Raw genomic sequence first — 27,818 nt, 5'->3', positions numbered from 1 at the left:
CCCCCACCCCCCTTGAAATTGTGACTGGAACCCAACTGAATCTATAGATCAGTTTGGGGAAAATCAACATCCACATGAAATTGAATTTTCCAGTTCGTGAACATGGTGTATCTCTCCATGTAATGTTTTCAATAAAGTTATGTATGTTTTCTCGTAAAGATCATGCCTTTATGGGTTAGATTTATTCTTATGTATTTGGTATCGTGATGCTATCATTCATAGTTTATGAAAATAATTTTATGTCCAGCAAATCTAAAACTTATTTATTTCCTTGAAAATTCTTCTGGGTTTTCTGTATTTATAATCATATCTATGAAAAAATAGTTTTGTTCTTCCTTTTTAATTTTTATATCTCTTATTTTTATTTATTTTTTTTGACTGTGCCACGCGGCTTACAGGATCTCAGTTCCCCGACTAGGGATTGAACCCAGGCCGTGGCAGTGAAAGCCCAGAATCCTAACCACTAGACCACTGGGGAACTATCTCTTATTTTTCTTGCCTCTGTCTGGATGGAAGAAAGCGTGGCTACCCTTGACTTGTTTCTCACAATAGAGGGAATGATTTCAATATTTCACCATAAAATATGTTTGCTGTGTTTTTTTATTTAATAGATGATTTTATTAGGCTGAGAAAGTTCCCTTCTGTTCCAAGTATGTTGAGTTTTGATTCTTTTACTTTCATTCTCTGCCTCTTAAGAATGGCCTGTAGACGGATTGTTTAAATCTTTGTCTTCTAATAACTGAAGTACAGTCCATTCTTTTTGGCCACGCCACACAGCATGTGGGATCTTAGTTCCCTGACCAGGGATCAAACCTGTGCCCCTTGCAGTGGAAGCACAGTCTTAACCATTGAACTGCCAGCCAGGGAAGTCCCAGTATTTAGTCATTTTTATCTATTGTAATTAACGTTCTTGGATATATTTCTACTCCTTTATTTTGTGCTGTTGTCCTATCTTGGCTAGTGTTTTACCCTTTTAAGTTATTTTTTTGCTGGGTGTAGAATTCTAGGCTAATAGTTATTTCCTGTCAATATACTGAAAATTTTATTCTGTCTTCTGGTGTCTCTTGTTGCTGTAAGTCAGCTGTCATCTATTTCATTTTTTTGTTGTTACTGTTCCTTTGAAGATACCTTCTGTCTCCAACTGCTTTTAAGATTTTTTTGTCTTTGGTATTCTACATTTTACTGTGATGTGTCCAAGTGTGGTTTTCTTTGTATTTATCTAAATGGGATTCCTTAGGTTTCTTGATTCTATGAATCGATGTCTTTCATCAGTTCTAGCACAGAGTCTTAGCCACTGGACCACCAGGGAAGTCCCCCGCCTTGTCTCTTAATAGCTCCTATTTTCTCTGTTTCTGGCATTCTGAATAATTTCCACAAATCTATCTTCCAATTAAGTCTTTCATCAACTGCTAAACCAATCTATTGAAGTTTTTTTGGTTTTTGTTTGTTTTTAGTGGTTGTACCAACTCATCGAGTTTTATGTGTCAAATGTTTTATTTTTCATTTCTAGAGGTTCTGTTTGGTTCTTTTTCAAGTTTGCCTGCTCATTTTATATACTCTTGCTTACATTTTAAGTTCTTTTAAAATTATTTATTTGTTTGCTTATTTATTTATTCATTTATTTATTTATGGCTGCATTGGGTCTTTGTTGCTGCCCACGGGCTTTCTCTAGCTGCGGCGAGTGGGGGCTACTCTTCATTGCAGCGTGTGGGCTTCTCATTGCAGTGGCTTCTCTTGTTGCGGAGCACGGGCTCTAGGTGTGCGGGCTTTGGTAGTTGTGGCTCGCGGGTTCTAGAGTGCAGGCTCAGTAGTTGTGACACATGGGCTTAGTTGCTCTGCAGCATGTGGGATCTTCCCGGATCAGGGCTTGAACCCGTGTCCCCTGCATCGGCAGGCAGATTCCTAACCATTATGCCACCAGGGAAGCCCAAGTGTTTTTTTCAAATTATTATTTGGCCATGCCATGAAGCATGTGGGATCTTAGTTCCCTGACCAAAAATGGAAGAATTATGAAAAAAGACATGGGGGTCCAGGAATTAGGGAATCTAGCCCAGAACATGGCAAACAGAACTCCCAGGAGAAGTGCTCGCTGCAGTTCTAGAGAGCCAACAGCATTCACTTAGGCGGAGGATGAACAGAAGTGTACAGAAAAAAGAGGAACCGTCGGACTGGGAGGAGGAAGAATTAGCAATCGGTATAATATGGAAAACTAAGCAAATGAAAAAAACAGGGCAATTATTAACTCCATGAAAAATAAGTACACAAAAAAGGTAATTTAATTATAGCCCAATTCTTGGCTCTGTAATAAGTAGATAACTTTCACACAGTAATCCAAACAGTATGAATTTACCTAAAAACTGGGGAGAAAAGGAGAGGGCAGGGTGCTCCCACAAGAGAGCTATAAGCCTCATCTATTACGATAGGGAGCCAAGAAATAATGTCTAAGCATAAACATATTTAAAGAATAGCTAAGAGAACTGTAGCATGGGGGCAGTACTGGGGAATGGGGAGAGGCTTGCAGGATCTTAGTTCCCGGACCAGGGATTGAACACGGGCCGCTGCAGTGAAAGCGCGAGTCCTAACTGCTAGACCACCAGGAAATTCCTGAGAGGCTGTTTTCTTGTTATAAACTGGCTAATTCCATAGTACCAAGTAGGTACATGTTTTTAGATACTTAAAAAAAAAAAAAGGCAGCACCACTCTCCTCATCCTTAATGTACAGTTTCTTGGAGCTCTAACTGGTGAGGGCATGGGGTATCATGCACAGTTTCTTGCTTTGTATTGCTTTATTTACACTGTCCAGACCAGTACAATTCACATATTTTTTAATAATAGGTACATTGTATTATATCATATAAATTCACGTTAGGTTGGGCTTAGGAATAGTTTCTCCGCTTTCATCATCATGAATAACTATGAGTTGAACCCAGATCAGACTTCTTTGTTCCGAGTTCACACAGTTCATCACTTCACTGGGGTAAAAGGGATTGTGAGGTCATCTGGCCCAGCCCCAGTGACACAGCTCCAGTGACAAGGGGCCCAATACCTGCTAGGGCAGGCCCTTCTGTCTCTGATAAGCTCTCTCAGAAGACTCTTCAGGTTAAGCTGAAATCTCTCTGACAGCGACACTCGCTCTACCTGTCTTTCCATTTCCAGACGAAACGTCCTGCTTATTCCAACTGTGCCTCAGTCAGCTCGATCTAGAAAGTCTAGACCACCCTGATCCAATTGGTTTGTTTGCGAGTGGCTGGACTCTGCAGAGAGGAGGGGGATGGGGCTCTTTCTCTGGTCCAGTCCCCTTGCTTCTCTTAACCTGGCCCCAGAATGCATTCCCTGGGGAGGACAGGGGGTGACTGTGGGCTGTCCCTCACTGTCTCCGGCACAGAGGCTGTTGCCCGGCAGAATCAATCAGCTTGGGGCCCTTGGTCTCAAGAGCAAAAGCTCTGCACTTACTCCTGCACCTACTTTCTGGAGTTGACTCCTTGTTTCCTTTAGAGGGGCTGCCAGCTCTAGGATGTTAGAGCTGAATCTGGTCAAACTGCCTCATTTTACGCTTGGGGAAACTGAAGCACACAGGGATTTGGGTACTTCCCACAAGCCTGAGCTGTCTGCCACATGCTAGCCTGTACCTGGTCAGACAGAAGATATAGGTCCTTCCTCAGGCAGTAGGGTTCCTGGCTCACAAATGGCTCAGGGCGGCCCTGGTAGCGCTAACTCAAAAGAAGGCTGTGAGGCGGGCCAGGCAGACTAGCCAGGGGGCTCCAGGAAGCACCAAGGGCCCAGACTGTGGGTCTCTGACGCTTAAGGTCTAAACATGTACCTTCATTCAGTCTTCAACCTGACTCAACACCTATGGTCCATGCCTTTCCAGTGAATCTCACACTGTGGCCACTGCCCAGTGAACCTGCCACTCACCTGACCGATCTGGGCTCCGGGGCACAGAAGAGCATCTTGACTGGCAGTTCTAGGCTTCTGCCTCCCAAAGCCCCTCCCCAGGACCCCAGAGACGCCCCTCCTGTGTGCCGCGGCCCCACCTCTGCTCTGTCTCTCTGAGCCTTCCTCTCCTGGGATGCTTTCTGGGCACGAGCATCCAAGTCAGGAGCAGCAGCTGTGTGGTCTTCAGAAGCCTGGTGGGGGCTGGGGCCACTAGCTCCTGCACGGCGCTCTCTGCCCCCCGCAGCAGCTTCTCCCTTGGTGATCTTCATGGAGCATCACAGGCCTGAGACCTTGGCTGAGCCCAAGACTTCCGGTGGGAAGGCAGCTATTCCCGGGGCCCCCTGCTGAGCTCACGAGGGGAGATCAGAGGATGTGTTTTGTCTGCAAGCTGAGCTGGGAGGAGCCAAGCCTCTGGAACCCCAGGGAGCAACAGGGGGCTCAGTCTCACCCAAGAAGAGCCTCTGATTGTCTCAGGCAAGGCCCCAGCCAATTCTGCAGCAGCAGCAGAGTGACATGCCTAAGGGAAGCGGCAGACAAGGAGGCTGGGCCTATGCCCTCATCTCACCTTGAGCACTTCAGAACTCTGCCTTCAGACCTGGGAGTGGCTTCTGGGGAAAAGTGGGGAGAAGAGAGAGCCCAAAGGGCCAATGCCTGGGTTTCCCTGAGGAGGATGGAGCCCAACCTCCTGGGGACTCACTGACCTGCTGCTACAGGTCACCCAGTGGTCAGGGTGGTGAGAAAGGGGCACTAGGAGAGGAGAGGGAGGCTGTTGCCCAGCACACTGCTGCACTGGAGTGGGCCTGGGGCCGTGGACTCTGCCCGGCTCAGTGGAAGGGGCTGGAACTCCCTGGTCCTGATTCCACAGGGGCTTTAACACCGGCTCAGGCGTCAGGCAGCTGCCAGCCCCTCACTCACAGGCATGTTGATATGGGCGCTGAGCAGGGGTGCGCTCTGGCCTTCTCGGAGCACCAGCACCTATGGAGAAGGTGCCCCAGGTAGTAGGGGGCATTCCCCCTTTACCCCTGCTCCTGCAAAGGCCAAGCACGGTCTGGTCTGCACTGGCCCTAGTGCAGGGCTCTGTCAAAGGGGAAGGGGAGGCTGGGAGGCCTCTACTGGGCAGACACCCACCCCATCCTGGCAGCCACCCGGGGGCCTTGTCCGCACTCACTCACACTGACCTCCCCAACTAGTACCAACCGGCAACCCACCTTGATAATGTCTGAGATGCCCTTGTCACTAAGACTCTCCACAAAGGTCTCCAGGGGGTAGTTGAGCCCTGGCACCAGCAAGGGGACCTAAGTTTGGGGACAAAGAGGTAAAGAAGTCAGCCCTCACGCCTAGACAGTGTTTGGTAGATTCCAAAGCACTCTCACACCTGTTGTCCCAGCTGAACTTCAGTGTGCCCTGGCAGGGTGGGCAGGGATGACAAGCCAGTTTGAGGAGGATGTGGGCTCAGTGGGGGGAGAGAATGCCGCAGGGCTGCATGCATGTCCCTAATTAAAGCTAAACCTTTTTTTTTTTTTTCTTTTGGCCACACCGCACAGCAGGCGGGATCTTAGTTCCCCGACCAGGGATCAAACCCGTGCCCCCTGTAGGGGAAACGTGGAGTCTTACCCACTGGGCCACCAGAGAAGTCCCTAAACCTAAACCTCCAACCAAGTCCAGGGCTATTTCTTTCACATCCCAAAGTCTTTCTCAGTTTCTGGTCCTTCCAACTTAGGGTCAAACCTGGACCTGGGGGGAAACAAGGCTCTTCACTCTGGAAGAGTCTCCGTGGGGCTCCCATTCCTGCTGCAGGAGTGGCTAGAAAACAGGGTGGGCTCTGGGACCCCAGAGCACCAACAGGCTTCTGAGAGCAGCACCGGTGAGGCCTGGACTCTCACTGTTCTCCCAGAACCTTCGGTGTGCCTCCCTGAGACCTCTCACAGGCTGGGAGAAAAGCAGCTGAGGCAGGTCTCGGGGGCTCTCCCCAGGGCCCCTGCTGCACCCTAGTCTGGTCTGTGGCTGTAGCCACTTGCCAGCTCCCTCACCTCTGACCTGCGGACATCTAATCCGGCCCCGCCCAAGCTTTCTCACTCCAGGTCTCAGTAAGGTGGGTCCAGTACCTTGAAGAAGGCCCGGGGCAGAGCATAGAGCCCCTCGTTGTACAGGAAGCAGACCAGCAGCCCCAGGATGGGTCGGGCTGTTGAGGTGTTCTGCAGGTGAAGGGTGAGCTTAAAGGTGGGGCCCAGGCCCTGAACCTGTGCAGAGGGTGGGGTGGGGAGAAAGCCCGTAGGACCTAGTGGCCTTGGGGGCCGAATACGGCCTACCCCGGCCCTGCCCGCCCGCTCCCCCTCAGCGCCCTCAAGTCACCTTCCTCGAACCACTCTAATGCACTGTCCATCCGCCCCTCAAAAGGCACGGAGCTCAGAAGCTTGGCTCCGTGTGCAAGGGATGAGCAAAATCCCAGAGCGGAGAAGGGGCTCGACCAAGGCCACTCAGCAAGTTGGTCGGAGGCACAGTTGGCCTGGGGAAGCCGGCCCTGGCTCCCACCTGTGTCCGTGTCCGTGCCCTGCCCCACCCCGCTCTTCGCAGGGCCTGGCCCAACCTCCTCCTCTCGTCCTCTGGTGGCTGCAAGGATTTCACTTTCCTCCCTCTTATCCTCGACTGCTCTGCAGCTGCTTCCTCGCTGTATCTATCCACTTTCTTTAAGGAAAGAGATATCAGAAGCCCAATTGGATCAGACAGCACACCTCAGGGACCCATTTAGAGCCAGCTGGAGCCCTGACGACCTTGAGGTCACTTGTGTCTGAGTACAAGGGGCCCTCATCCTCCTTGTGCCAGTGTAAGTCTCAGGATGGCCCCTTCCCAGTACTGAGCAGTCCCAACTCCTTGGGCTGCCGGCAGTTACCGAAATGAACAGGTTTCTTCCCTGTACCACAGCTGTAAGAGTCCCTCAAGGCTCCTGGGAAGAAACAGCCCAAGGTGACTACCTGTGTGCCCTGCCCCAAGTCTGGGGGCTCGTCTGAGGCACCGCATGGAATAAGGGGGCTGGAGAGCGTGCCCCACTCTGCGGCCAGCCAAGGGGAAGAGGCGGCACAGGAAAGAGGTGAGAGCGCTCTCACAGGGGAGGACGTGAGACTTGGGCCCTGGGCCTGTGGGAAGGTGAGAAGGGGCACGGGGCCTAGTTGCCTTGGGATCCGCTCCTGGGCCGAGGGGTGCCCGCACAGCCCTGACCTCTGCCCTCCTGGCCCCGAGGTGGCTGATGCCCCCGCCACGTGGGTGCTCACCACAGCGTGCAGCTTGAGCGGCTCCCGCGCCGTCGCAGACACGGGGCTCAGGCTGGACTCGAGGGCCTGCGCGTAGGCGCGGGCGGCCCGGAGGCGCAGCAGGTAGAGGTCTGCCTGGAAGGCCCGGTGCATGGCTGAGGGGGCACACAGAGGGCCGGTGCTGGACGCGAGGCGGGAGGAGGGGGCAGGGCCGGGGGAGAGGGTGCTGCTCAGGCGGCCGTGGGGAGAGCGCGAGAGGAAGGCACAGTGGGCAGAGGCTGGGAACGCGGGCAACGGGAGGACTGAGGTCCCACAGCCAGCCCCTGGTGACACTGGACGCTGCGGACCACTCCCTGCTCCTGCTTCCTGGTTCTCGCACCACCTGGCTGCCCACACAACCGCAGCCTCCTTTGCTGGCTCCTTCTAGTAAGGGCTGGGGTTCCCTCGAGTTTTGTCCTTGGTCTTCTTCTCATCCTCTGTCTTCCTCGCTGCCCCATCCATGTCCTGCCCCAGCTGTGACCACCCCAAAGAGGAACAACCACGAGCTCCTGAGGGCAGGGGTGCATCAGGGTCCGGCCCACGTCTGCACCTGGTACTGTGCACTCATCTTGGGCAGCTCAGCGCCTGGCCTGCCTGCTGCTTCTAACTGCCTGATGGGCACCTCCACCTGGACGTCCCATCAACCCCTGGAGCTCAACGCTGCGGAAACCAACCTCATTTCCCTAACTCCGTCACTGCATCCCCATCCATCAAGTCACCCAGGTTCACCCCTCACAGCTAATCATTGGCCAAGGTCGGATGACCCTTCCTCAGGGCCTCTCCAGAGCCCGCTCCCTCCCCTCCATCCCACTGTCCCTACTTTCCAGACTGAGCACCTTGGTCAGCCAGTCTGTCCTTGCTCCTTGTGCCTGCGAGGAGCCTTCTGCCATTCAGAAGCTTTCATCTTTATGTTACCCCATCCTTTCATCTTTCCTTTTTCCTCTAATACTTTCACAGTTTATTTTTAATTTACCCAGAATTAACTTTTGTGTTTGGTATGAGGTAGAGTTCTAACTTTTTTTCTAGAAACAAGTTGTCCTAATTATGTTTCTTGGACAGTCTCTCCTTCCCCCACTAATTTGAAATGACACATCTATCATATACTGACTTTCCACGCGTACAAGGGTGTGTTTCTGGACTTCCTAAACGTGCCACTGAGCTGTATCAATTCCCATACTGATGCCACAGCTGCTAATTCCTACAAATTCATAGTTCATTCTGCTATCTGATAGGCTGAGTCTCCTCATTCTTATTTTCCCCAAACTTCTTAGATTTACTCTTAGAATCAACTGGTCAAGTCCTCAAAATAAAACCCATAGGGATTTTAACTGTAACTTTGCTATGTTTCTAGATTAATTTCAGAAGCTGTTAACTAATCAACAGCTTTACAACTTTAGGTCTTACGACCCTGAGACTTGGTAAGTCTCATCATTTAAATATTCAGGTGGTCTTTCCTGTTCTTTAAAGCAGTTTTATAATTTTCTTTATTAGACTTTGTATGTTTTCTTGTTAAGTTTACATCTAAGGATTTCTTTGCTATCGTGAATGGAAACTTTCTCTTTTCTAACTGGATACTGTTGGTATATACAAAAGCTATTGATTCTTGCTATTTTCATTATACCTTAGAGAACTGCTTAATTATTTCTCTAATATATCAGTTGCTTCTCTTGGGTTCTCTAGGCTACAACAGCCTGCTAGCTATTTTCTTTATCTTGTAATTTATCCTTTAAACTGTAAGCCAGATTCCTTTCAAAGACAGAGGGGGTTGAGTTACTGTATGTTTCTGCTTAACATCTTTCCCATCTCTCCACTACACGGAATAAACCAAAACATCTTAACTTTGCATTCCAGACCCTTTCGGAGCCAGCTGACCTGCTTTCCCAGCCTCCCCGCTGGCCACTGAGCCTTCCTGCACTGCACCCGCAGCTACATGACAGATGCTGCTTAGATCCAGGTAGGGCCCTGCGCCTTTTCCCAAGCCTCTTCCTAAATCGCCCTCCCCTCTCCCTCTCTGGCTGGTAGGCTTATAATCAGCTTTTGGGGCCAAATCCAATATCATCTCTCTCTGAAGCCTTTCCCAGGCTCCCAGGCAAACACACTCCCTTGTGTGTCTCAACAGCCCTCTGCAGAGACTTATTCTACACCTGTCATGCAACATGAAGTTAGTAAGGTCTACTGAGCTCTTTAGGTAGGGACTGGCCTAATTCTAGGCACCCGGCACAAGGCCTGGCATAATCATAGGTATTAAGTGAATGAATGAATGAATGAATGAACAAAAGAGCAGGAAAATCAAATAGGATAAGGAAGAACCTCGATCAGATTCTACTTCTCTCATGAGACTTCCTCCATCTAAAAGTGGCTGCTCCCTCCTCGAGTTCTAAGGGCTCTCGCCCTCACCCACAGCACCTTCCCCCTTGAGCTGTAGCTCTTTGTTGGCAGGGTGTACCTCCTAGGCTGTCTCTGGGCTTCCAGAGGCATGAGACCCACCCGGTTCACCCAGGTCTCCTCCCACTGCTCAGGGCACCCAGGCGGCATTCACCCAGTTCCTGCTGCTTTGGCGCAAGGGAGGAGGAAGAGGAAGGAGCCAGCCTGAATCTCACCGGTGCCGGCTTCCCGCTCTCGCAGTGTCTGATCCACGTAAAGCCGGGTCTTTCGGGGCATGTTGAGTTTCATGGCCTGGGCTGGTGGGGGACCTGCTTCACCTCCCCCCTCCACAAACACTGCTGTGCGCTTCAGGATCTTGATAATCAGGCCACCACCTAGGGAGGAGGACAGGCAGAAGCAGATTTGTCCTCCCCATTTCTACCCTACGTTCCCATTCTTTCTTCCCAAGCAATCTGTCTCATATCGACCCATTTCAGTCTTCCTCCTGAGACTCTGAGTTTCTGGAAGGAATGAAGTGTGTCCTACCATTAATTCATACATTCATTTAGCAGCTGATTTACTTGTTTATTTTTGGCTGCGCCACTCTGCTTGCGGGATCTTACTTCCCTGACCAGGGATCGAACCCGGGCCCCCTGTAGTGGAAGTGCAGAGCCCTAACCACTGGACCGCCAGGGAATTCCCTAGTAGTTATTTATTGACCACTGTGATGTTCCAGTTCTGCATTGTGGCGGATACTGGGGTGAACTGGAGACACAGCCAGGGCCTGGCCCCCAGGTAGTGACATCAGACTGCTGGTGAGCTGTCCCCAGTGAAGGCCCAGCCCAGACAGGACGTGTCTGCAAGCCCTGCTTTCCAAACCTAGGCCCACCAATGTTCCACATCCGCCTCCTCTTCTTTCCCAGGATCTGGCCTATCTCACTGACTCCCAACTTTAAAACCCCTGCCAGGCCTGACTTGTCTCACCTCGTGTAGTCATGATGAGGGTGTGATCTTCCCGCCCGTAGCGGCCAAAGCAAAGGCTGGTCACTGCATCCTACGGTGGCGATGTCAGAGTTTAGCTGGGAAAATGACTCAGTGAGGAGAGCAAGTCTGGGGGGAGGGGGATAAGGCTTGGAGACCCCAGATATGATGTAAGAGGTGAGATGTGAGGCGAGGCCTGGAGCCACGCTGCCTCTAATCCCAGCCCCCTCCTCACTGCCACGGCCACAGTTCCAGACTGAACATCACTGGCTTTGGGGTCAGCTTTCTAAGAGGTCTCCCAGCCTAGTCTTCCTCCCCAGTGTCTTTCACACTGCTGCCTCTGCTGCCTTTCAAAAATACAAATATGACCACACCTATTCCCTGCTGAAAAACCTCCAGTGGCTTTTGCCCTCCTTGTCAGGACATTCAAGGCCTTCCGCATCTGACGCCAACTTGCCTTTTCTATCAGTTCTCTCCCTGCCCTTTCCCCAACCCACACACCACACCGCCTGCCCTCCCAGCAGCCTGTGGTCCAAACCAGCTGCTTTCCAATTTTACATTGTGACATATGACACTTTATACATACAAGTACACAAAGTTTCACATGTGATATATTCTGAACTTCTTTTTTCTGGTTCTGTTGCTGGCCTATTAAATTGATATTGTTTGAAAAAGTCTGGTCCAGATTCATCAAACTACCTGGACTCCTTTAAAGAACACTCATGCCTCTCAGCCTTTGTTCATGTTATTTCCAGTCTGGAATATTCTATCTCCATTTATCCACTCCATTTATCGAAGCAGACTGCTTCGAGGCCCAGCTGAATTGTGGTTTGCCCTGTGAAATGGCCCCTGAGTTCCGTCCCCATTTATCCTTCACCCCCCCCCGCCCCCAGTCACTGGGCTGCCTCTGCGCTTTTTCAGTGCTTTGCTCTGCTTTAGTCTGCCTTGTATTTGAATCGGCTGTGTCTCTAGCTGGCTATCACTTCAGACTGTAAGTTCCCCGACAGTAAGGATTCAGTCACTGATTTATCCTTCTAATACAGTGAGTTGTGCATATGGGATGCTCAACGAATGTTTTCAAAATGCATCAGAAGTTAAGGGTGGCAGGTGGAGTGGGGTCAGGAGAGGCAGTGAAGGGGCCCCACAGGCGGGAGCGGGGCAAGGAGGAGGCAGCAGCTCACCGGCGTGCGGACGATGCTGAGCAGGGCCTTGTCGCGGTAGATGCGGACCTCTCCGTTGGCCAGTCCGGCCATGACGGCCTGCAGGCCCCGGGAGCGCTGCTCCAGGAGGTTCATGGTCAGGATGGCTGCGGGCATCTGCACTGTCCACAGCCTCTTACCCTGCGTGGGGGGCAGGGGACGGCTAAATGTCTGCAGGGGGCTCAGGGCTTAAGAGTGGAAAGAAGGGGTGGCTGGAGTTGCTGGGAAGGGAAGGCCGGAAGGGCTCGCCTGCTGAGGGGGACTAAGGAGGCACGGGTGGAGGGGCTGGGGCTGGTGCTTGCCCAGAGGCCACACCTTGTGGGTGAAGCTATGCAGGCTGTCTTGGTTGCTGCCCACCACCAGGACCTTGTGAACCCGGACAAGCCCCACAGGCTGGGCACTCAGCTCGATGCAGTACTTGGGGCGCTTGGAGTCTCTGTGGAATAAAGACACACTCTCCCAGCCCCAGAGGAAGCCTCTCTCCTTCCCCGGCTGACCCTCCTCTTTCCAAGCCCCACAGACTACCCTGGCAGGAACCTTGGCCCACAGCAGATGACTGCGCTGTTAGTTCCACCTCTGTGACTTAGTAGCTGCACGACCTTGGATAACAGGAAGTGTGTCTTCCCTCCTAGTCTTCCTCTCAACTTTACCACAGTAATTTGTGTGATAACCTGGCACTTACCAGTTTACAGTGAGCGCACTGCAGGTTAGACAAAGTAACGGACTGACGCAGTTTAGTAATTCATCAGAAAAGCATGAGGAGTTTATTCTGTGTAAATGCACTGTTCTCAGTTTCCTGGCCTCTGAGTCTTAATTTCTCTTATCCAGAAAGTAGGGATAATTCCTGTCTGTCCATCACAGGCTCTAGCCCACCTTGCTTAAGTCTGAGCCAGAGTCATCTCCCACCTGATGACTCCTCTGAGAGCTTCCCCACTGGTCTCCGGGACTCCTTCCAATCTACCCTCCACCCAGCACGGTAATCTTTAAAAAATGTAAACGGGTCATGTCATTCTTCTGAGTAAAACCCCATAATAGTTTTCTACTGCACTTCGGATAAAATCCAAAATCTTTACCATGTCCCACCAGGTCCTGCATGAGCCGACCCTGGTCTCTACGTCATGTCTTGACACCAAGCTTGAGTGGCACAAGATAATGTCTTTCCCACCTAGAGTTCGCTTAAATTTCCTCTGCCTGTAACACTCTTGCTTCACTTTTGCGGAGCACAGGCTCCGGACGCGCAGGCTCAGCGGCCATGGCTCATGGGCCCAGCTGCTCCGCGGCATGTGGGATCCTCCCGGACTGGGGCACGAACCTGTGTCCCCTGCATCAGCAGGTGGACTCTCAACCACTGCGCCACCAGGGAAGCCCTTGCTTCACTTTCTGAACAACTGGCTCCTTCTTAACCTTCAAGTCATCTCCCCAGATAGGCATTCGCTGATCACCCTGACCCCATTGTTTTTTCCCATTGAGCCTATATTTTTCCTCCATAGCATGCATCCAGTTTGCAATATTACCTTGGTTTGTTGACCTTAATATCTATCTTCCCACAAGGGCAGGGACTTTGTTATGTTTTGTTCATCAATATATCCCCAACACCTTATACAATGCTTCATACATAGTAGGTGCTCGAAAACATTTCTTGAATTAAAAAAAATGACTGTTGAGAAATATCAAACTAATGCATAAGGAAATGTCACATACCTATAAAAGCAACAGAATAAGTATGAGAGACTATTTTCATTTCTTCTAATATCTGATTGCATCACTCGTGTTACGGCCACCCGGCCCAGTCTCTCACTTTGCCAGGCCCCATCGGACGAGCCTCCACATGTCCCCTGTGCTCAAGGGCTCTGCCTCCTATATGAAGTTCTCAGCTCTTTCCATTCCCACATTCCAGCCCCAAAGCCCCCTGCTCATCTTACAAGCCCTCAAGACCACCAGGTTTCTGAGATGTTCCTCTAGCCCCAGAGACCACGGATGTGGCTACCTTCTCAGCATATAGATGTTCCCGTTGCGGCAGGCAGCAGCAAGACGGAACTCCACATCGAACTGGCCAGAAACCTCCAGGAAGACGGGGACGCTGGGTAGGCTCATCTGCAAAGAACAGACTCAAACATCCCGATTTCCCTGGAGCCCCAGCCCTTCCCTGACCTGAAGTAATTCCTCCAAGTCCCAATCTCCTCACTCACACCCTGCTGGTCACAGTTTAAACTTGTACAATTTTTCTGGAAGGAAACTCGGCAACATGTAGCCCTTTGACTAAACTCGGCCACTTCTAGGAATGCATCGTAAGGAAGCATTTAGATAAGCACGCAAAGATGTTTGGGCAAGGAAGCCCACTGAGGTGGTGTTAATAATAGCAAAAAACTGCAAACAAATGTACAATAGGTGACAGGGTACATCTATATAATCGATGTTGTGTGGCCTTTGCAAAGGCTGATGTGGTTTTATATAGATATGGAAAGATATTGATAAGCTTCTGCTACATGAAAACAGTAGCTTACATGATCCTATGCCAAGAGGCCATATTTGTAAAAAAAAAAAAAAAATTATGTAAAATTATATATCTGTGTCTAAATATGAAAATGTCTGGAAAGACTTATGCCAAAGACTTATCTGTGGGTGGTAGGATTTGGGGATATATATCTTTTTCTTTTCTTCTTCTTCTTCTTTTTTTTTTTTTTGTGGCCCCATCACATGGCATGCGGGATCTTAGTTCCCTGACCAGGGCTTGAACCCGTGCCCCCTGCAGTGGAAGCGCAGAGTCTTAACCACTGGACCGCCAGGCAAGTCCCTATATCTCTTTCTTTACGCTTATCTACATTTTATAATTTTCCACAGTGAACACATATTACCAAGAACTAACTGGGGGGCAGGAGATATTGGGGAACAGGGGAGGGAATGGAGCCTGGGCCACGGGTGTGCCCACGGCCAGGCCCCACACTGACCTTGGCCAAAACAGTGAAGGCTTCTGGGTCCAGTACCAGGAGCTCCTTGTTCTCAGTGCCCAGCACCAGGCAGGACACAGCGTCCTCGTCAGCCAGGTTCTTCTTTAAGGTGGTCATGGTGGTGATGACTGTCTGCAGAGGGACTGCAGGGGTCACCCAGTAGCTCCCCTCACACCATTCCCCCAGAGACTCCCAGGACGCCCCAGGAAGAAAGAGGGCAAAGGAGGAGGAAGAGTATCAGAGATGTGACAGAAGATTTATGTACAAAGGTGTTTACTGCAACAAACCTAACTTTCTAACAAAAGAGGATTGTCTAAGTCAATTATAAACTATCTGTATGATAAAAAACCCATGCAGTCATTTACAAAAATCACATTTTACAAGAACACTCAGTGACAGGGAGGATGCTTCTAACGTATTAAGAGAAAACACAGGTAAAAAGTTATGTTAGTATTATCCCAGTTAAAAAAAAATATATGAATAAAAAAACATGCTGGAAAGCTAAACCCTTAAATACAAACACTGGTTATCTCTGGACAATGAGATCATAGGTGATGTTTAATTTCTCCATTGTGCTTTCCTACAGTTTCTACAGTGGGCATATGTTCTTTTTCTAATTGTGATTGGAGAGAAAACAAAAGAGAAGGGGATGATCCCTTTTTTAGGAATTTCTCCTATGGAAGTAACTTAGCGGGACTAAAATGTTTCTTTGGATAAAGCTGTTCATTGTGTGACTATCTTTAAGATAAAAAAAAAGGAATGATCCTCAATGCCTAGTGGAAGGAGAAAAGTTATAGAAACATGGATGTTAGTGGCTCCCAATCATGTAACCATGCACATACTTGGAACGATGGCCTCCCCAAAACTGCATCTTTTAAGCAATACTTACTTCATTTACTTCCTGATTTTAAAAGTACTCAATGATAGTGACACCTGTGGACCTCAGCTGCTGCTCGGCAGGAGAGAACAATGTTTCTCACAGAATTGTCTAAGGCTAGCCAAAGGCTGAGGTATGTGTTGGTCAGTGTGTTCGGCTCACGTGGCCTCTACAGGAAGTAGCCGGTTCCCCTGCGGCTTTCTGAAATGCAGGGACAGCTATGGGAGCCCATCCCTGGGCTAGAGTCAGGAACCCCTAGGTCAGGAACCACTGGAGTTCATCAACGAATAGGATCATCAATAAAGCCATTAAAAGCATAACTAAGAAAAATATGAAGTGCATAAAAAGGAGACATTTCTTCTCCAATGACCTGCGTGTGAATAGTTACATAAACTATGAATGAAATAATGAATAATCAATGAAATAATCAAGGGGTCACTTGATTAAAAATGGAGTTCTTCAAGACTAATGCTCAAGATATAATGCTATGTACTCAAGGGAAGCAGGATATAAAAGCATATTTATAAAGGAAATGTACCAAGCTGGTAAGAGGACCTCTGAGTAGTGAGTGTAGTCACTTACATTTCTCCTTTATATTTCTCTTTATTTTCAAAGTTTTCTCTAATGAAAATATATTACCTTTACCCCCAAGATGGTGAAAGTTATATAAAGCTACATAACTATATATCAATTCAAAGCTGTCACTGTGGGGCTTCCCTCGTGGCACAGTGGTTAGGAATCTGCCTGCCAGTGCAGGGGACATAGGTTCAAGCCCTGGTCTGGGAAGATCCCACATGCCGTGGAACAACTAAGCCCGTGCGCCACAACTACTGAGCCCGTGTGCCACAACTACTGAGCCTGGGCGCCTAGAGCCCGTGCTCCGCAACAAGAGAAGCTACCGCAATGAGAAGCCTGCGCACCGCAACAAAGAGTAGCCCCCGCTCACCGCAACTAGAGAAAGCCCACGTGCAGCAACAAAAACCCAATGCAGCAAAAAAATTTTTAAATGAAAATAAATACATTTGTTAAAAAAAAAAAGCTGTTACTGTTAACTGGAAAGTAGAAGCCCTGCAGCTTTGTGACTATATATGTGGAAGGGTAACTGCAAAGTAAAACTAGTCGCATTTGGCTGTAGAATTTACCACTAACGTTACATCGTCTTTTAAAAAAACTGTCCTTATTTTTTCTAGGGAAATAAGAAGAGAGGGGCAGTACCTGCCGCCTGATGGACTTGGACTTGTGCTGGTTCACAAATGCCTCCATTTCACTCAGCTCCAGCTGCAGAAACCTGGACACACAGAGCACTGACACCTGCATGCCTTGGGCCTGGCTGCCCTCCCCAGGCCACTCCAGGGCCGCTCCCTCCCCGCTGGGAACTTCTGGAGCCCTGGCCCTCCAGAGGGCCCTTACCTGAGTGACTGTACAGACAAAGGCACCTCTGCCTTCTCCCTGTAAGGAGAGGGACCATCATGGCACGTTTAGTTAAGGAACAGGGCCTGGGGTTCAGACTGCGGGCTCTGGGATGAAGGCGTAGGGGTGGGGGAATGAGGGAGGGGTAGGAGGCATACGAAGGGGGAAGTGGGATCTCACCGGATGCCCTCCAGCATCTCCTTCAGGGTCAGGGGGTCAATCCGGTCCTGTGCCAGCATGGGAAGAAGGTACAGCCTGTGAGCACCAGAGCCAGGCAGGGAACGAGGACAACCCCAAGGCTGCTACCTTCGCCTTCTTGTTCTCATCCCGCACATCACTCACCTCTTTGGCCTGGTTCCAAAGGTCCTGTTCCAGGGGGTTTGGAGGCAACTGGGGCAGGCTGAACTTGAAGTAGGGCCTGAGATTCTTATACACATACACGCAAGGGCCTGACGCGAGTGCCAGCGCTGGTGTCCGGGGTTCGTGTTGCTCCATGAAGAAGGTGGCAGCAGCGGCTGGCAGGGCAGGTAGCGGGCTTTCGCTCAGCACTGTGGGCCCTTTAAGCACCTTCAGGCGGGGCTGCTGCCCACCTGGGCCAAGGTCCCCCACCACCAGCTGTAGAGAGAGGCGGGCTGATTCCTGGCTCAGCGTCTAAAGACCACCCCCGCTACTGCCCCTCTTCTTGGGCTTAGCTCTTTGCTGGTGCACATTCATATACGCTCACAATGCACCATGGGTGGGTGGGGGAAGGGCAAAGGCTTTGCAAGAAGGCTTGTAAGCTGTGTGACCTTGGGAAAACTGATGCAACTTCCTGAGCCACAGTTTTCCCACGTGCAAAAGGGGAATACCTACCATACGACACTTGTAGTGAAAATCAAATGAGATAATCAACTAGAGAACCTAGCGAGGAATAGGTGGCAGCTCATGTTTTCATTGCTTGTTCAGTAAACATTTCTTCAGGGCCTGCTCCATGCCAGGCACTGTTCTAGACACTGGAACAGTTGCTGAGGTCAGTGGGGGGCCTGAAACTCATATCTGGGCTCTGAGGCCTGGCTTCCAAACGGGAACAGGCTAAAGATGCAGAACCAGTCACGCAGAGCAGGATGTGCTCTATGGACCCAGAGAGGAGAACCAAGCTCCTCAGCCTGTCTTTTCCACCCTCCAAGCCACCGTAGCTCTCATGCAAACCCATTCTCCTGAGTGAGGCCTTCAAGGCCCCTCTGATCTGGTTCCCAACTTGTTTTCTAACACCTCCCTATCCATGCTATGCCCCAGCCAGAATGCGGGCTGCCACAGAATGCCCGGATTCTGCGCATGTAGTGTGCTAGGAGCCACACCAGTAACTTCATGCGTCCTTTCATTTAATCCTAGCAACAACCCGTGAGGTAGGTACGATTATTAGCCTCATTTCACAAATGAGGAAGCTGTGGCTTAGAGATGTTAGGTAAAAGTCACCCGGCTAGTAAGTGGTAGAGCTAGGACCTGAACCTAGGTCTGTCTGGATCCAAAGCCGGTGGTCTTAACTATCATTTCATATTGGCCTCAACTTTCTAATTTCAAATTTGCTCTTTCCAAATATGCTGTGAACTTCCAAGCCTCTCTGCCTCTGCTTCTGCTGTTCCCTCTGCCTGGAATGCCCTCCTCTCTTCCATGCCTTCTTGGGACACTTCATTCATCCTTCAGCACCAGTTCATGTTACTGCCCTCTAGTGCCTCCTGATAGAGTCACTGTTCTTTCATTGGTGCTCCCGTAATAATTTCCATATATTCTATTTTAGCATCCACTCATCTACCCCAAAAATATTTATCAATTATCTAATTTGTGCCAGGCACTGGGTTAGATGCTTGGAATCGACAGTAAGCAAACTAGCCATTGGAAAAGTTATTACACAAAAGCATTACCATTTCACATTAGTTATTGGGTCTGTGATTTCTCTACCCTTCACTGCTGTCAGCCCAGCGCCAAGCATACACTAGGTGTTCAGTCAACATCATGGATGAATTAAGGGCATTGTCTATATCTCCTTCTGACTATGGACTGGCTCATTTCTAAGTTTAGTGTGTGCACAACACCTGACACACAGAAGGGGTTCACTGTATGCTTGCCGAATTGTTGAATGATTTATGGATAGGAATTTGGGGGCCAAAGTCACCAAATCTGACTGCACAGTCCATGTAGGGTATGACTCCCTTCAAGCTGCCCACATAACACACCCATTGTGGGTTCACTGCCCTTGCTGAGGGCTGAGCTGAGAGACCCAGGTCTGCCACCTTTTACAAACTCGGTAAACTCAGCCTCTCAGAATCTATTTTCCCACTAATAAATAATATCTATGTATGTGAAACTGCCTCAAAGAGAGTCTACTCCAGACATGTTAACTTCCTTTATTTAGCCCAATATATATCTCAAACTTTTAAAAACCTGTGCCTTCAAAATTTTTTATCTATTTTTCTTCTTCTTTTTTTTTTTTTTGCGGTACACGGGCCTCTCACTGTTGTGGCCTCTCCTGTTGCCGAGCACAGGCTCCAGACGCGCAGGCTCAGCAGCCACGGCTCACAAGCCCAGCTGCTCCGTGGCATGTGGGATCTTCCCGGACCAGGGCATGAACCCGTGTTCCCTGCAACGGCAGGCGGACTCTCAACCACTGCGCCACCAGGGAAGCCCTATTTTTCTTCTTTTTTTAATATTTTCTTGACTACCCCGTGCAGCATGTGGGATCTTAGTTCCCCGACCAGGGGTCGAACCCGCGCGCCTTGCATTGGAAGTGTGGACTCTTAACCACTGGACTGCCAGGGAATTCCCCCAATTTTTTATTTCTTTATTTACATTTTATTTACTTACTTTTATATTTTAAATTAAATTTAAAATTTAACCTTTTTATTATGGAAAATTTTCAGTCATATACAAAAGTAGAGAGACTCATATAATGAACCCCCAAATACACACCATCCAGCTTCAACAATGATTAGCTCATGGCTAATCTTAAAATCTATACCCTTTTCTTAAAAAAAAAAAAAATTATTTATTTGGCTGCACTGGGGTCTTAGTTGTGGCATGTGGGATCTTTAGTTGGGGCATGTGGGATCTTTAGTTGAGGCATGTGGGATCTAGTTCCCTGACCAGGGATCACACCCGGGCCCCCTGCATTGGGAGCATGGAGTCTTAACCACTGGACCACCAGGGAAGTCCCTATGCCTTTTTTTTTTTTTTTTTTTTTTTTTTGCTGTACGCGGGCCTCTCACTGTTGTGGCCTCTCCCATCCTTTTGATAAACATAAAACTCTCACTCTCCTCCCTTCTACTTTCCCTCCAGAGTAACGCCCCACCCCCAACCAAGGGATGTGCCCTTCCAGTAAAGAATTACTTCAAGTTAACAAAATTAAGATGCTTTATCTTAGTATAATTTCCGGCAGCATTTTTGCTCTGCTTTACTTTCCGCAGTCTGTACTGTGAGATCAACAGGTTCTCTTCACTTTCCACATTAAAAATAAAATTTAACCCTAAATGTGCTTTTTCAAAGTACACGTTAATTCCAGATTATGCTGAGCTTCTTTGCAGCCATCGGGAAGTCTCACCTCTGGGGTGATATGCTTACCTTGTACTCCCCGTCACCATGCAAATCTGCCAGCTCTGGAAAACATAAAACAGCCATAAGCCAGGGTCTCAGAATTCTAGAGGCTTCCCTACAGAACCATCTGACTCCTCCGTCCCCCAAGAACCGGGGTTCCTGGTCCCAGAGACTCACGCAGGCAGGCGGAAAAGGTGTGGATGTTGGCCATGGGGTCGTAGTGTGCATCCAGCCATTTCGAACTGGCTTCACTGCTGGGAGAAGAGGGAAAGAGTTGCGGGGGGCGCGGAAGATGAATCCCAAGGAAGGGGAAGAAAACTTGCCGGAGCTGGTTTCTGAGAATGAGGTGTGTAGGCAGCTTTGAACTAGGGGTATAGAACATCTGGGTCCAAGTCCAGGCTCCACCACCGGTGCACAGCGACCTCGAGTCACCCACACGCACCCATTCACTCCTTGGGCCTCAGTTTCCCCACTTGATCTCTAAGAGCCCTTCAAGGACCGCCAGCGCTGCTGAGAACCGCAGGAGCCCAGATCCCGGGACCAGGGCACCCTCTTTACATAGGTAGGAAAAGAGGCCTCAAGGACCCCAGCCTTCACCTCTCAGCTCTGCCGCTGTCGGAATCCGACGAAGACGCAGCAGCCATCTTCTCAGGCGTCACCCTGGCAACCAGCTCCGGCAAGCCGCCGCGCAGCGCCTAATAGAGCCCGGGTTCTGGAAAGCTCGCGTATAAAGGTTCCGGGCGCTCAGCTTTCCGGCCCGGGACGCAGAGGCCAGCGAGCAGGATGCTCTGGCTTGTGCCGGGCTTCTAGCTACTGAGATGCAATCCCTCATTCCAGCTCATATCATTTATCCTTGATCCTTCCAGTAGGAGCTTTTGGGCCCTGCAGCTCAGAGTCAGCAGCAGGGCCCTCTGGCTTTGAGCCCTGGAAACGAGCCCTTGTAGTGTTTATGAACAGCAAAACTAACTCCTCCCCTCTTCATCTTCATGGTTAACCGGGTGGAAAAGAGGCCACTCCTTTTCTCCCTCCTTACTCTAGAGGTCCAGGCTCAGAGAAAAAACACAAAGGGTAAGAGATTAAATCCTAGGATTGTGGCTGAAGTTGAGGCTTTCCAGGTTTTAGGTTCCTGGAATATTTTAAAATAGAAGAAAAGCCACGAAGGAGGACGGCAAAAATTGTGCTACGTTCATCTCTTGACTCTCTGTGTATCCACATTTAGAGGTGATGTCAAAATCCCGTTGTGGATGGGAGCCTAAAAATAACCCTCCTTCTCCCTCCGCAGGCCTTGATCCCAGCACCTTGCTGGGAGCAAATGAGAAGTGAGGTAAAGGCAAGGAAGAACCACACAAATTGCAAAGATGGTGGTGGTTTCTAATATTTATTTTTCTGGTTATAAAAGTAATACATGAAGAGCACTGGACTGGGATAGGTTTTGAGTCCTGCAGGATGCCAGGTCACTTTCTCAGAACCTGCATTGCCTCATCTGGGAAGCCGGATAAGGAGTCCTGCCTTGCTCACCCCACAGAGGGCAGTGCAGATCAGATGAGATAACACAGGGGAAGCACTTGGTAAGCTGGAAAGTGCTGTCAAATGGAAGGGCTTAGTGTCGCCACCCTCGGCTGAGGTAGCACCAAGGTCCGAGCTCCTGCCCCTCCCCTAGCCCCTAAGACACGGACAAAAAGGGGGCCACTTGCAGCCTTGGTTTAATGGAGTGGGGGAAGGGCCATGCAAATCTGCCTCAAGCCTGGCCAGATGGGGTTTCACTGGGGCACTTCCAGAACCGGGCATCAGCTGTGGCCAGCTGGGTGAGGATCTCCTCCAACTCGGGCCCATCCTCTGGGAAGCGCTCAGAGAAGGATCGGATGAGGCCAGCAGCTGAGGCCTCATACTCAAGAAGCTGTACTTCTGAGCCTGGGGAGGAGATGGAGAAAAAAACAGCAGCAGGAAAAGGTCTTAATAGGGAAGCAGAATCATAATCATAAGCATAGGAGTAGCTAGTTCTTCCTGAGCTCTTACCATGTGCCAAAAATTGTGCTCGATATTACTTTTTTTTTTTTGCGGTACGCGGGCCTCTCACTGCTGTGGCCTCTCCCGTTGCAGAGCACAGGCTCCGGACGCACAGGCTCAGTGGCCATGGCTCACGGGCCCAGCTGCTCTGTGGCACGTGGGATCTTCCCGGACTGGGGCACGAACCCGTGTCCCCTGCATCGGCAGGCGGACTCTCAACCACTGTGCCACCAGGGCAGCCCCTCAATATTTCTTTATCTAACTGAATCCTTAAAATAATCCTATGAGATAGGAAATATTAAAGGGGGGGTATTCAGTGAATTGCTGCACTCATTCGTTCACTTAATAAAGATTTACACCAGTGCCATGTTAGGTAAAACAGACACAGTCCTTGGCCTCCAGGAATTGCCTTATCTCTGTCTACTGCTGGACCCTGGGCAAGTTTCTCATCCTCTCTAAGCCTCAGTTTCCTCATCTGTAAAGTGTGGGCAAGCACAGTACTTGTCTCAAGAAGCTGTGGTGATTAAATACAAGAATGCATTGAGGGAATGCTCACCAGGCGCCAGCTACCACGAGCATCACGACCCCTGAACCTATTATTCACCTGTTAAGTGAGGCTGTTCCCAGGGTACCCATCTCACTTATGGGGTGTTCCTGAATACTCCTGGGAAGCACTTCCCTCTAACATCCTTCCACTGCTCTACCCACTCACAGCACCTTGTTGTGCTCTGTGGCATCATGGGATGTACGCAGCTAAGAGCACAGGCTCTGAGTTCAGATGGCCCAAGTTCAAATCCTGGTCCTGCCACCCACTAACTGTGTGACCTCAAGCAAGTACATTCCCTTCTGTGTCTTAGTTTCCAGCTGAAAAATGGGGATAATAACTTCCTCATTGAGTTGTTGGGAGTTGATCCATGGAAAGTTTTTACCCAGACTCTGGCACATGGAAGTCCTCAAAAGTTAGCTACAATCATCATCAGCATCTTCATCAACATCACCACCACTACCTTTGAAAATTCAACCTGTTCTTCAGGCCTTAAAGATTTACCCCCACTTCCTCTCCAGACCCTTCCCTGAGTCCCTCAAAAGTAGAGGTGATCTTCCCTTCTCTAAGTGTTCAGACCACTGTTTGTGTCTCTTGGGCACCCATGAACACTTCCCTTATAAGATCATTTCTCTCTCTGGCTTACTCCTAATGGGCTGTGAACTACTTGAAGTGAGTAGTCCAACCCCAATGCCTGCCCAGGGCTGGACAGTCAAAGCAATGACGATATTGTCCATGTAATGAGCACTGACTATGTGCCCGGCATGATCCATTCTCTCACTCATTTGACAGGCATTGAGAGGCTCCTGTGGGCCAGGCCCTGTGCCAGGTGTCAGGGATGTGCTGCTCTTGCTGCCATGGAGATGAGCAGACGAGCAGACAGGAAAATGGCAGAGTGACAGCCGTTTGAAGAAGAGGAAGCTGGGTGATAGCTCAGGGGGTGTTCCTGGAGGGTGGGGAGCCGGGGAGAGGGTTGCCAAGGGGTGGGGGCCAAATTCCTCTATTTTATTTTTTTTTATTTTATTTTTTTTTAATTTTATTTTATTATTATTATTTTTTTTAAATGAGGTGTATTTTCATTGTTATTAATTTTTTCTTTTGGCTGCACCACGCATCTTGCGGGGATCTTAGTTCCCTGACCAGGGATTGAACCCATGCCCTGGCAGTGAAAGCGCCAGGTCTTAACCACTGGGCCACCAGGGGATTCCCCAGAGTAGAGTTTAGAATAAACCTTTTCAATGCTTTTTCCTCACCAGGAGGAGGTAATTATTTCATTTAACCCTCACAACTGCCCGTGACTATGGCAGTGAGGAGCAAACGCTCTTAATACAAAAGCGCCTTTAATACAAGAGGTACAAGCGCAAGGCAGACAGGGCCAGGGATTCTGGCAACGGCATCATTGCTTGAGGAGGGAGAAGGACCACGGGGGTGCTGATCTCTCTCCGGGCTCTGCCGAGTCCTGCTGTCCCCTGGGCTCAACTCGGCCTGCTGGGTGCCAACTCTCTGCCTGAGCTGACCTCACTCCTGGGCCCCCGACAGGCCTGATTCTCCGGTATGATGCCTGGCCTCCTCACAGGCCCGGGGTCTGCCTGTTCTACTAGCCCCTGCTCTGCTGGCCTGCCCCAAACCTTCTGTCGCCGTCTGAGAAGCAGCTTGACCCCGTGTGTGTGGGGGGTGGAAGATGCCAAGGTGTGGGCCTGAGGGTTGGCATGGGGAGGAGGGCCACCCCAGGTAGCCTTTCCTGAGCCCGGGTTGGTTCCAGGCCTTCTCTGTGCTCCCAGAGGGCTCTGCACGGCCCCCATCAGTGAGGGCTCAGGAACCCATTACCTTCGAGGCGAGTGTTGGGCTGAACGATGAGCTTCCGGGCTTCCTTACGGAGCAGCACTGTGTCCCTGAGGGAGAGGAAGCACTCGGGGGGTGCATCGGTGACCGCCGCATACCCCTCATACAGGGCCCGGCCTCCAGCCACGTCCCCTGTGGACTTCAGCACCTGTGGGAAGGCAGCAGTTAGTGCCTATCATGGGCGCCCTCCCGGCATCCACGGGGCTTTGCCAGGGGCTACAGCCAACGGCGCCCAGCCCTGGACTACATCTGCTCTCTCGCAGCTTTCCTGTGCTGAATATGCGAGGAATGCGGGTCACGTGCCAGCACAGAGTAAGTGCCCACACTAAAGTGAAGCCAATTGTTCTCCTCTGCGTGTCTCACTTGAGCTGTAGACAAGGAAGGTATTATCATCACCCTCTTTTTTTTTTGAACATTTTTAGGGACTTCCCTGGTGGTCCAGTGGCTAAGACTCTGCGCTCCCAATGCAGAGGGCCCGGGTTTGATCCCTGGTCAGGGAACTAGATCCCACGTGCCGCAACTAAGACCCAGTGCAGCCAAATAAATAAATAAATATTGGGCTTCCCTGGTGGCGCAGTGGTTAGGAATCTGCCTGCCAATGCAAGGGACACGGGTTCGAGCCCTGGCCTGGGAAGATCCCACATGCCGCGGAGCAACTAAGCCTGTGCACCACAACTACTGAGCCTGCGCTCTAGAGCCCGCGAGCCACAAGTACTGAGCTTGCGAGCCACAACTGCTGAAGCCCACGTGCCTAGAGCCCCTGCTTGCAACAAGAGAAGCCACGACAATGAGAAGCCCGTGCACTGCAACGAAGAGTAGCCCCCGCTCGCTACAACTAGAGAAAAGCCTGTGCGCAGCAGCAAAGACCTGACACAGCCAAAAAATAAATAAATTTATTAAAAATAAATAAATAAAAACAGTTTTATTTTCACCATGACAAATGTTCAGGCAATTATCCTTAGTGTTCAACAAATACTTTTCCTTGGCTGCATGGCATGCGGGATCTCGGTTCCCCAACCAGGTACTGACCCTGTGGTGGGAGCTCGGAGGCTTAACCACTGGACCGCCAGGGAAGTCCCCACCCTCTTTTTTTAGTAAAACATTTCACACACCCAATATATATAGTATGTATGTTATAAAGAATAAGACACCCGTACGACCACCACCCAGCTTAAGAGTCAGTCCAGTCGCCCCCTCCTTGACTGCACCCTGTGGTCTCCCCCATCTGAGGAATCAGCACTCGACCTGGTGCTCATTAGTCCCTTGTTTTCCCTGAGTTTTACTCTCAACCATAAATTTCGCCCATATCCTGTGATGTGCTTTTTCTGCTCGAGTTACATCTGAGATTCATCTGTGTTTGTGCGTGTAGTTATAGTTCACCCTTCTCACAGCTGTACGTATTCCACTTACAAACACGCCACAGTTTCATCTCTTCCACTGTTGCTGTGTAACCTGTGCTTTTTGCCCTTTGAGGCTGCTGGGGACATCCTGTACGTCTCCTGATGCTCAGAGGCAGGTTTCCCCAGAGAATCAAGGTCTGGAGGTCAGGTGAATGCTCATCCTTAAAGGACGATGCCCACATTGTTTTCCAGAGTTGTTGCACCTGTTTACATTCCCAGAAGCAGGGGCTGGCAGTCCGTCCTGCTCGGCACACCAGGGTGGCGTTGACAGTTTTTCATTTTGCCAAGATGGTGGGTGGAAATCTCATGTTGTTTAAGTTGTGCTTTTCTGATGACTAACGAGATGGAATAACATCGCACAAGTTGGTGGGCTACTTATTTTCCTCTTCTGTTCATGAGTTTTGCCTATTTTTCTGTTGGGTTGTCTTTTCCTCCCTTTTTTTTTTTTTTTAAGTTCTTTATATATTTAGATGCTAACCTTTTGTTAACACATATGTGGTAAATACCCTATCCTAGTTTAAGACTCATCTTCTCACCTTCTTTATGGTAAGTTTTGATGAATAAAAGTTATTATTATTGTTATTATTTTGGCTGCGCCGCATGGCTTGCGGGATCTTAGTTCTCTGACCAGGGATCAAACCCAGGCCCACAGCAGTGGAAGCACAAAGTCGTAACCACTGGACCACCAGAGAAGTCCCTAAAAGTCATTTTTAATGTAGTTAAAGGGATCGATCTCTTCCTTGATGGCCTGTGCTTCTTGTATGGGGAGAAATTCTCCTCCACTCTGAGGTCATAAAGATATTCTTTTCTCAGTTTAAAACTTTGCCCTTCATGTGTAAGCCTTTAATCTCTCTGGGATTGAATTGTGTGTGTGGTATAAAGTAGAAATCCAAAGTGTCTCTCCATAAGGATAATCTATTGTCCCAGGGCCACTATTAAATGGTCCCTCCTTCCCCAGTGGTCTGCAACACCACTTCTGTCATATACCAAACAATCAAAGCTCTTGGTTCTGTTCCACGGGTCAATTTGTCTATTCCTGCCCCAGTGCCACACTGAATTTAGAAGTCTCAGAATAAAATTTGATATCTGGTGGAACAAGTCCCCAGCCTGTTTTGCTTCAAGCGTGTTGTGGCTCTGATTCACGGTCCTTTACGCGTCCATCTAAATTTTACCATCAGCTTGTAGAGTTCCATGAAAAACCCTCTTGGGCCTTTATTCAACCTTGCTGAACTCTTTTATTACTTTCAATAATTTATAGATTCTTTAGGCTTGCCTACGTAGACAGTCATATCATCTGCAAAACGATGGGTTTTTTTTTGTTTGTTTGTTTTTTGCGGTACGCAGGCCCTTCACTGTCGTGGCCTCTCCCGTTGCGGAGCACAGGCTCCGGACGCGCAGGCTCAGCGGCCATGGCTCACGGGCCCAGCCGCTCCGCGGCACGTGGGATCTTCCCGGA

The 27,818-nt window shown here is 49.7% G+C and overlaps 2 protein-coding genes across 22 annotated transcripts in view; both read right to left on the bottom strand.

The window, feature by feature from the left end:
* Window positions 1-3,456: 3,456 nt before the first annotated feature.
* On the bottom strand, window positions 3,457-21,798 carry BBS1 (Bardet-Biedl syndrome 1). 17 transcript variants are annotated; one of them, XM_019937566.3, is made up of 17 exons: window positions 21,167-21,798; window positions 20,747-20,823; window positions 20,597-20,631; window positions 17,345-17,617; window positions 17,183-17,229; window positions 17,003-17,041; window positions 16,808-16,880; window positions 14,716-14,847; window positions 13,755-13,861; window positions 12,083-12,203; window positions 11,750-11,908; window positions 10,572-10,641; window positions 9,824-9,982; window positions 7,206-7,339; window positions 6,042-6,176; window positions 5,145-5,231; window positions 3,457-4,911 (listed from the first exon to the last, which is right to left on the bottom strand). In XM_019937566.3, the coding sequence occupies exons 1-17, from the start codon at window positions 21,211-21,213 to the stop codon at window positions 4,825-4,827; spliced, it is 1,782 nt and encodes a 593-aa protein (XP_019793125.2). In that variant the 5' UTR covers window positions 21,214-21,798; the 3' UTR covers window positions 3,457-4,824. The 17 variants fall into 17 exon arrangements, with proteins under 17 accessions (XP_019793125.2, XP_073665296.1, XP_073665301.1 ...); XM_073809195.1 differs by lacking the exon at window positions 21,167-21,798 and having other exon boundaries at window positions 20,747-21,160; XM_073809200.1 differs by lacking the exon at window positions 21,167-21,798 and having other exon boundaries at window positions 6,042-6,131; window positions 7,206-7,319; window positions 20,747-21,160.
* Window positions 21,799-21,931: 133 nt separating this feature from the next.
* DPP3 (dipeptidyl peptidase 3) overlaps window positions 21,932-27,818 on the bottom strand; it is a 34,363-nt gene continuing 28,476 nt past the window's right edge. For 4 of the 5 annotated variants that reach the window (XM_033861152.2, XM_073809189.1, XM_033861155.2 and 1 more), the window contains 2 exons: window positions 24,948-25,110; window positions 21,932-22,480 (listed from right to left, as the gene is read on the bottom strand). In XM_033861152.2, the coding sequence (XP_033717043.2) occupies window positions 22,308-22,480; window positions 24,948-25,110 (336 nt within the window). In that variant the 3' untranslated portion in view covers window positions 21,932-22,307. The remainder of the gene's footprint in view (window positions 22,481-24,947; window positions 25,111-27,818) is intronic. The other variant, XM_033861153.1, reaches the window with a different exon arrangement.

This window comes from Tursiops truncatus, chromosome 8 (assembly GCF_011762595.2).
Source record: "Tursiops truncatus isolate mTurTru1 chromosome 8, mTurTru1.mat.Y, whole genome shotgun sequence".
Taxonomy (NCBI): Eukaryota; Metazoa; Chordata; class Mammalia; order Artiodactyla; family Delphinidae; genus Tursiops; species Tursiops truncatus.
Note: the sequence above shows the minus strand (reverse complement) of the source record. Positions and strands in the feature narration are given on the sequence as shown.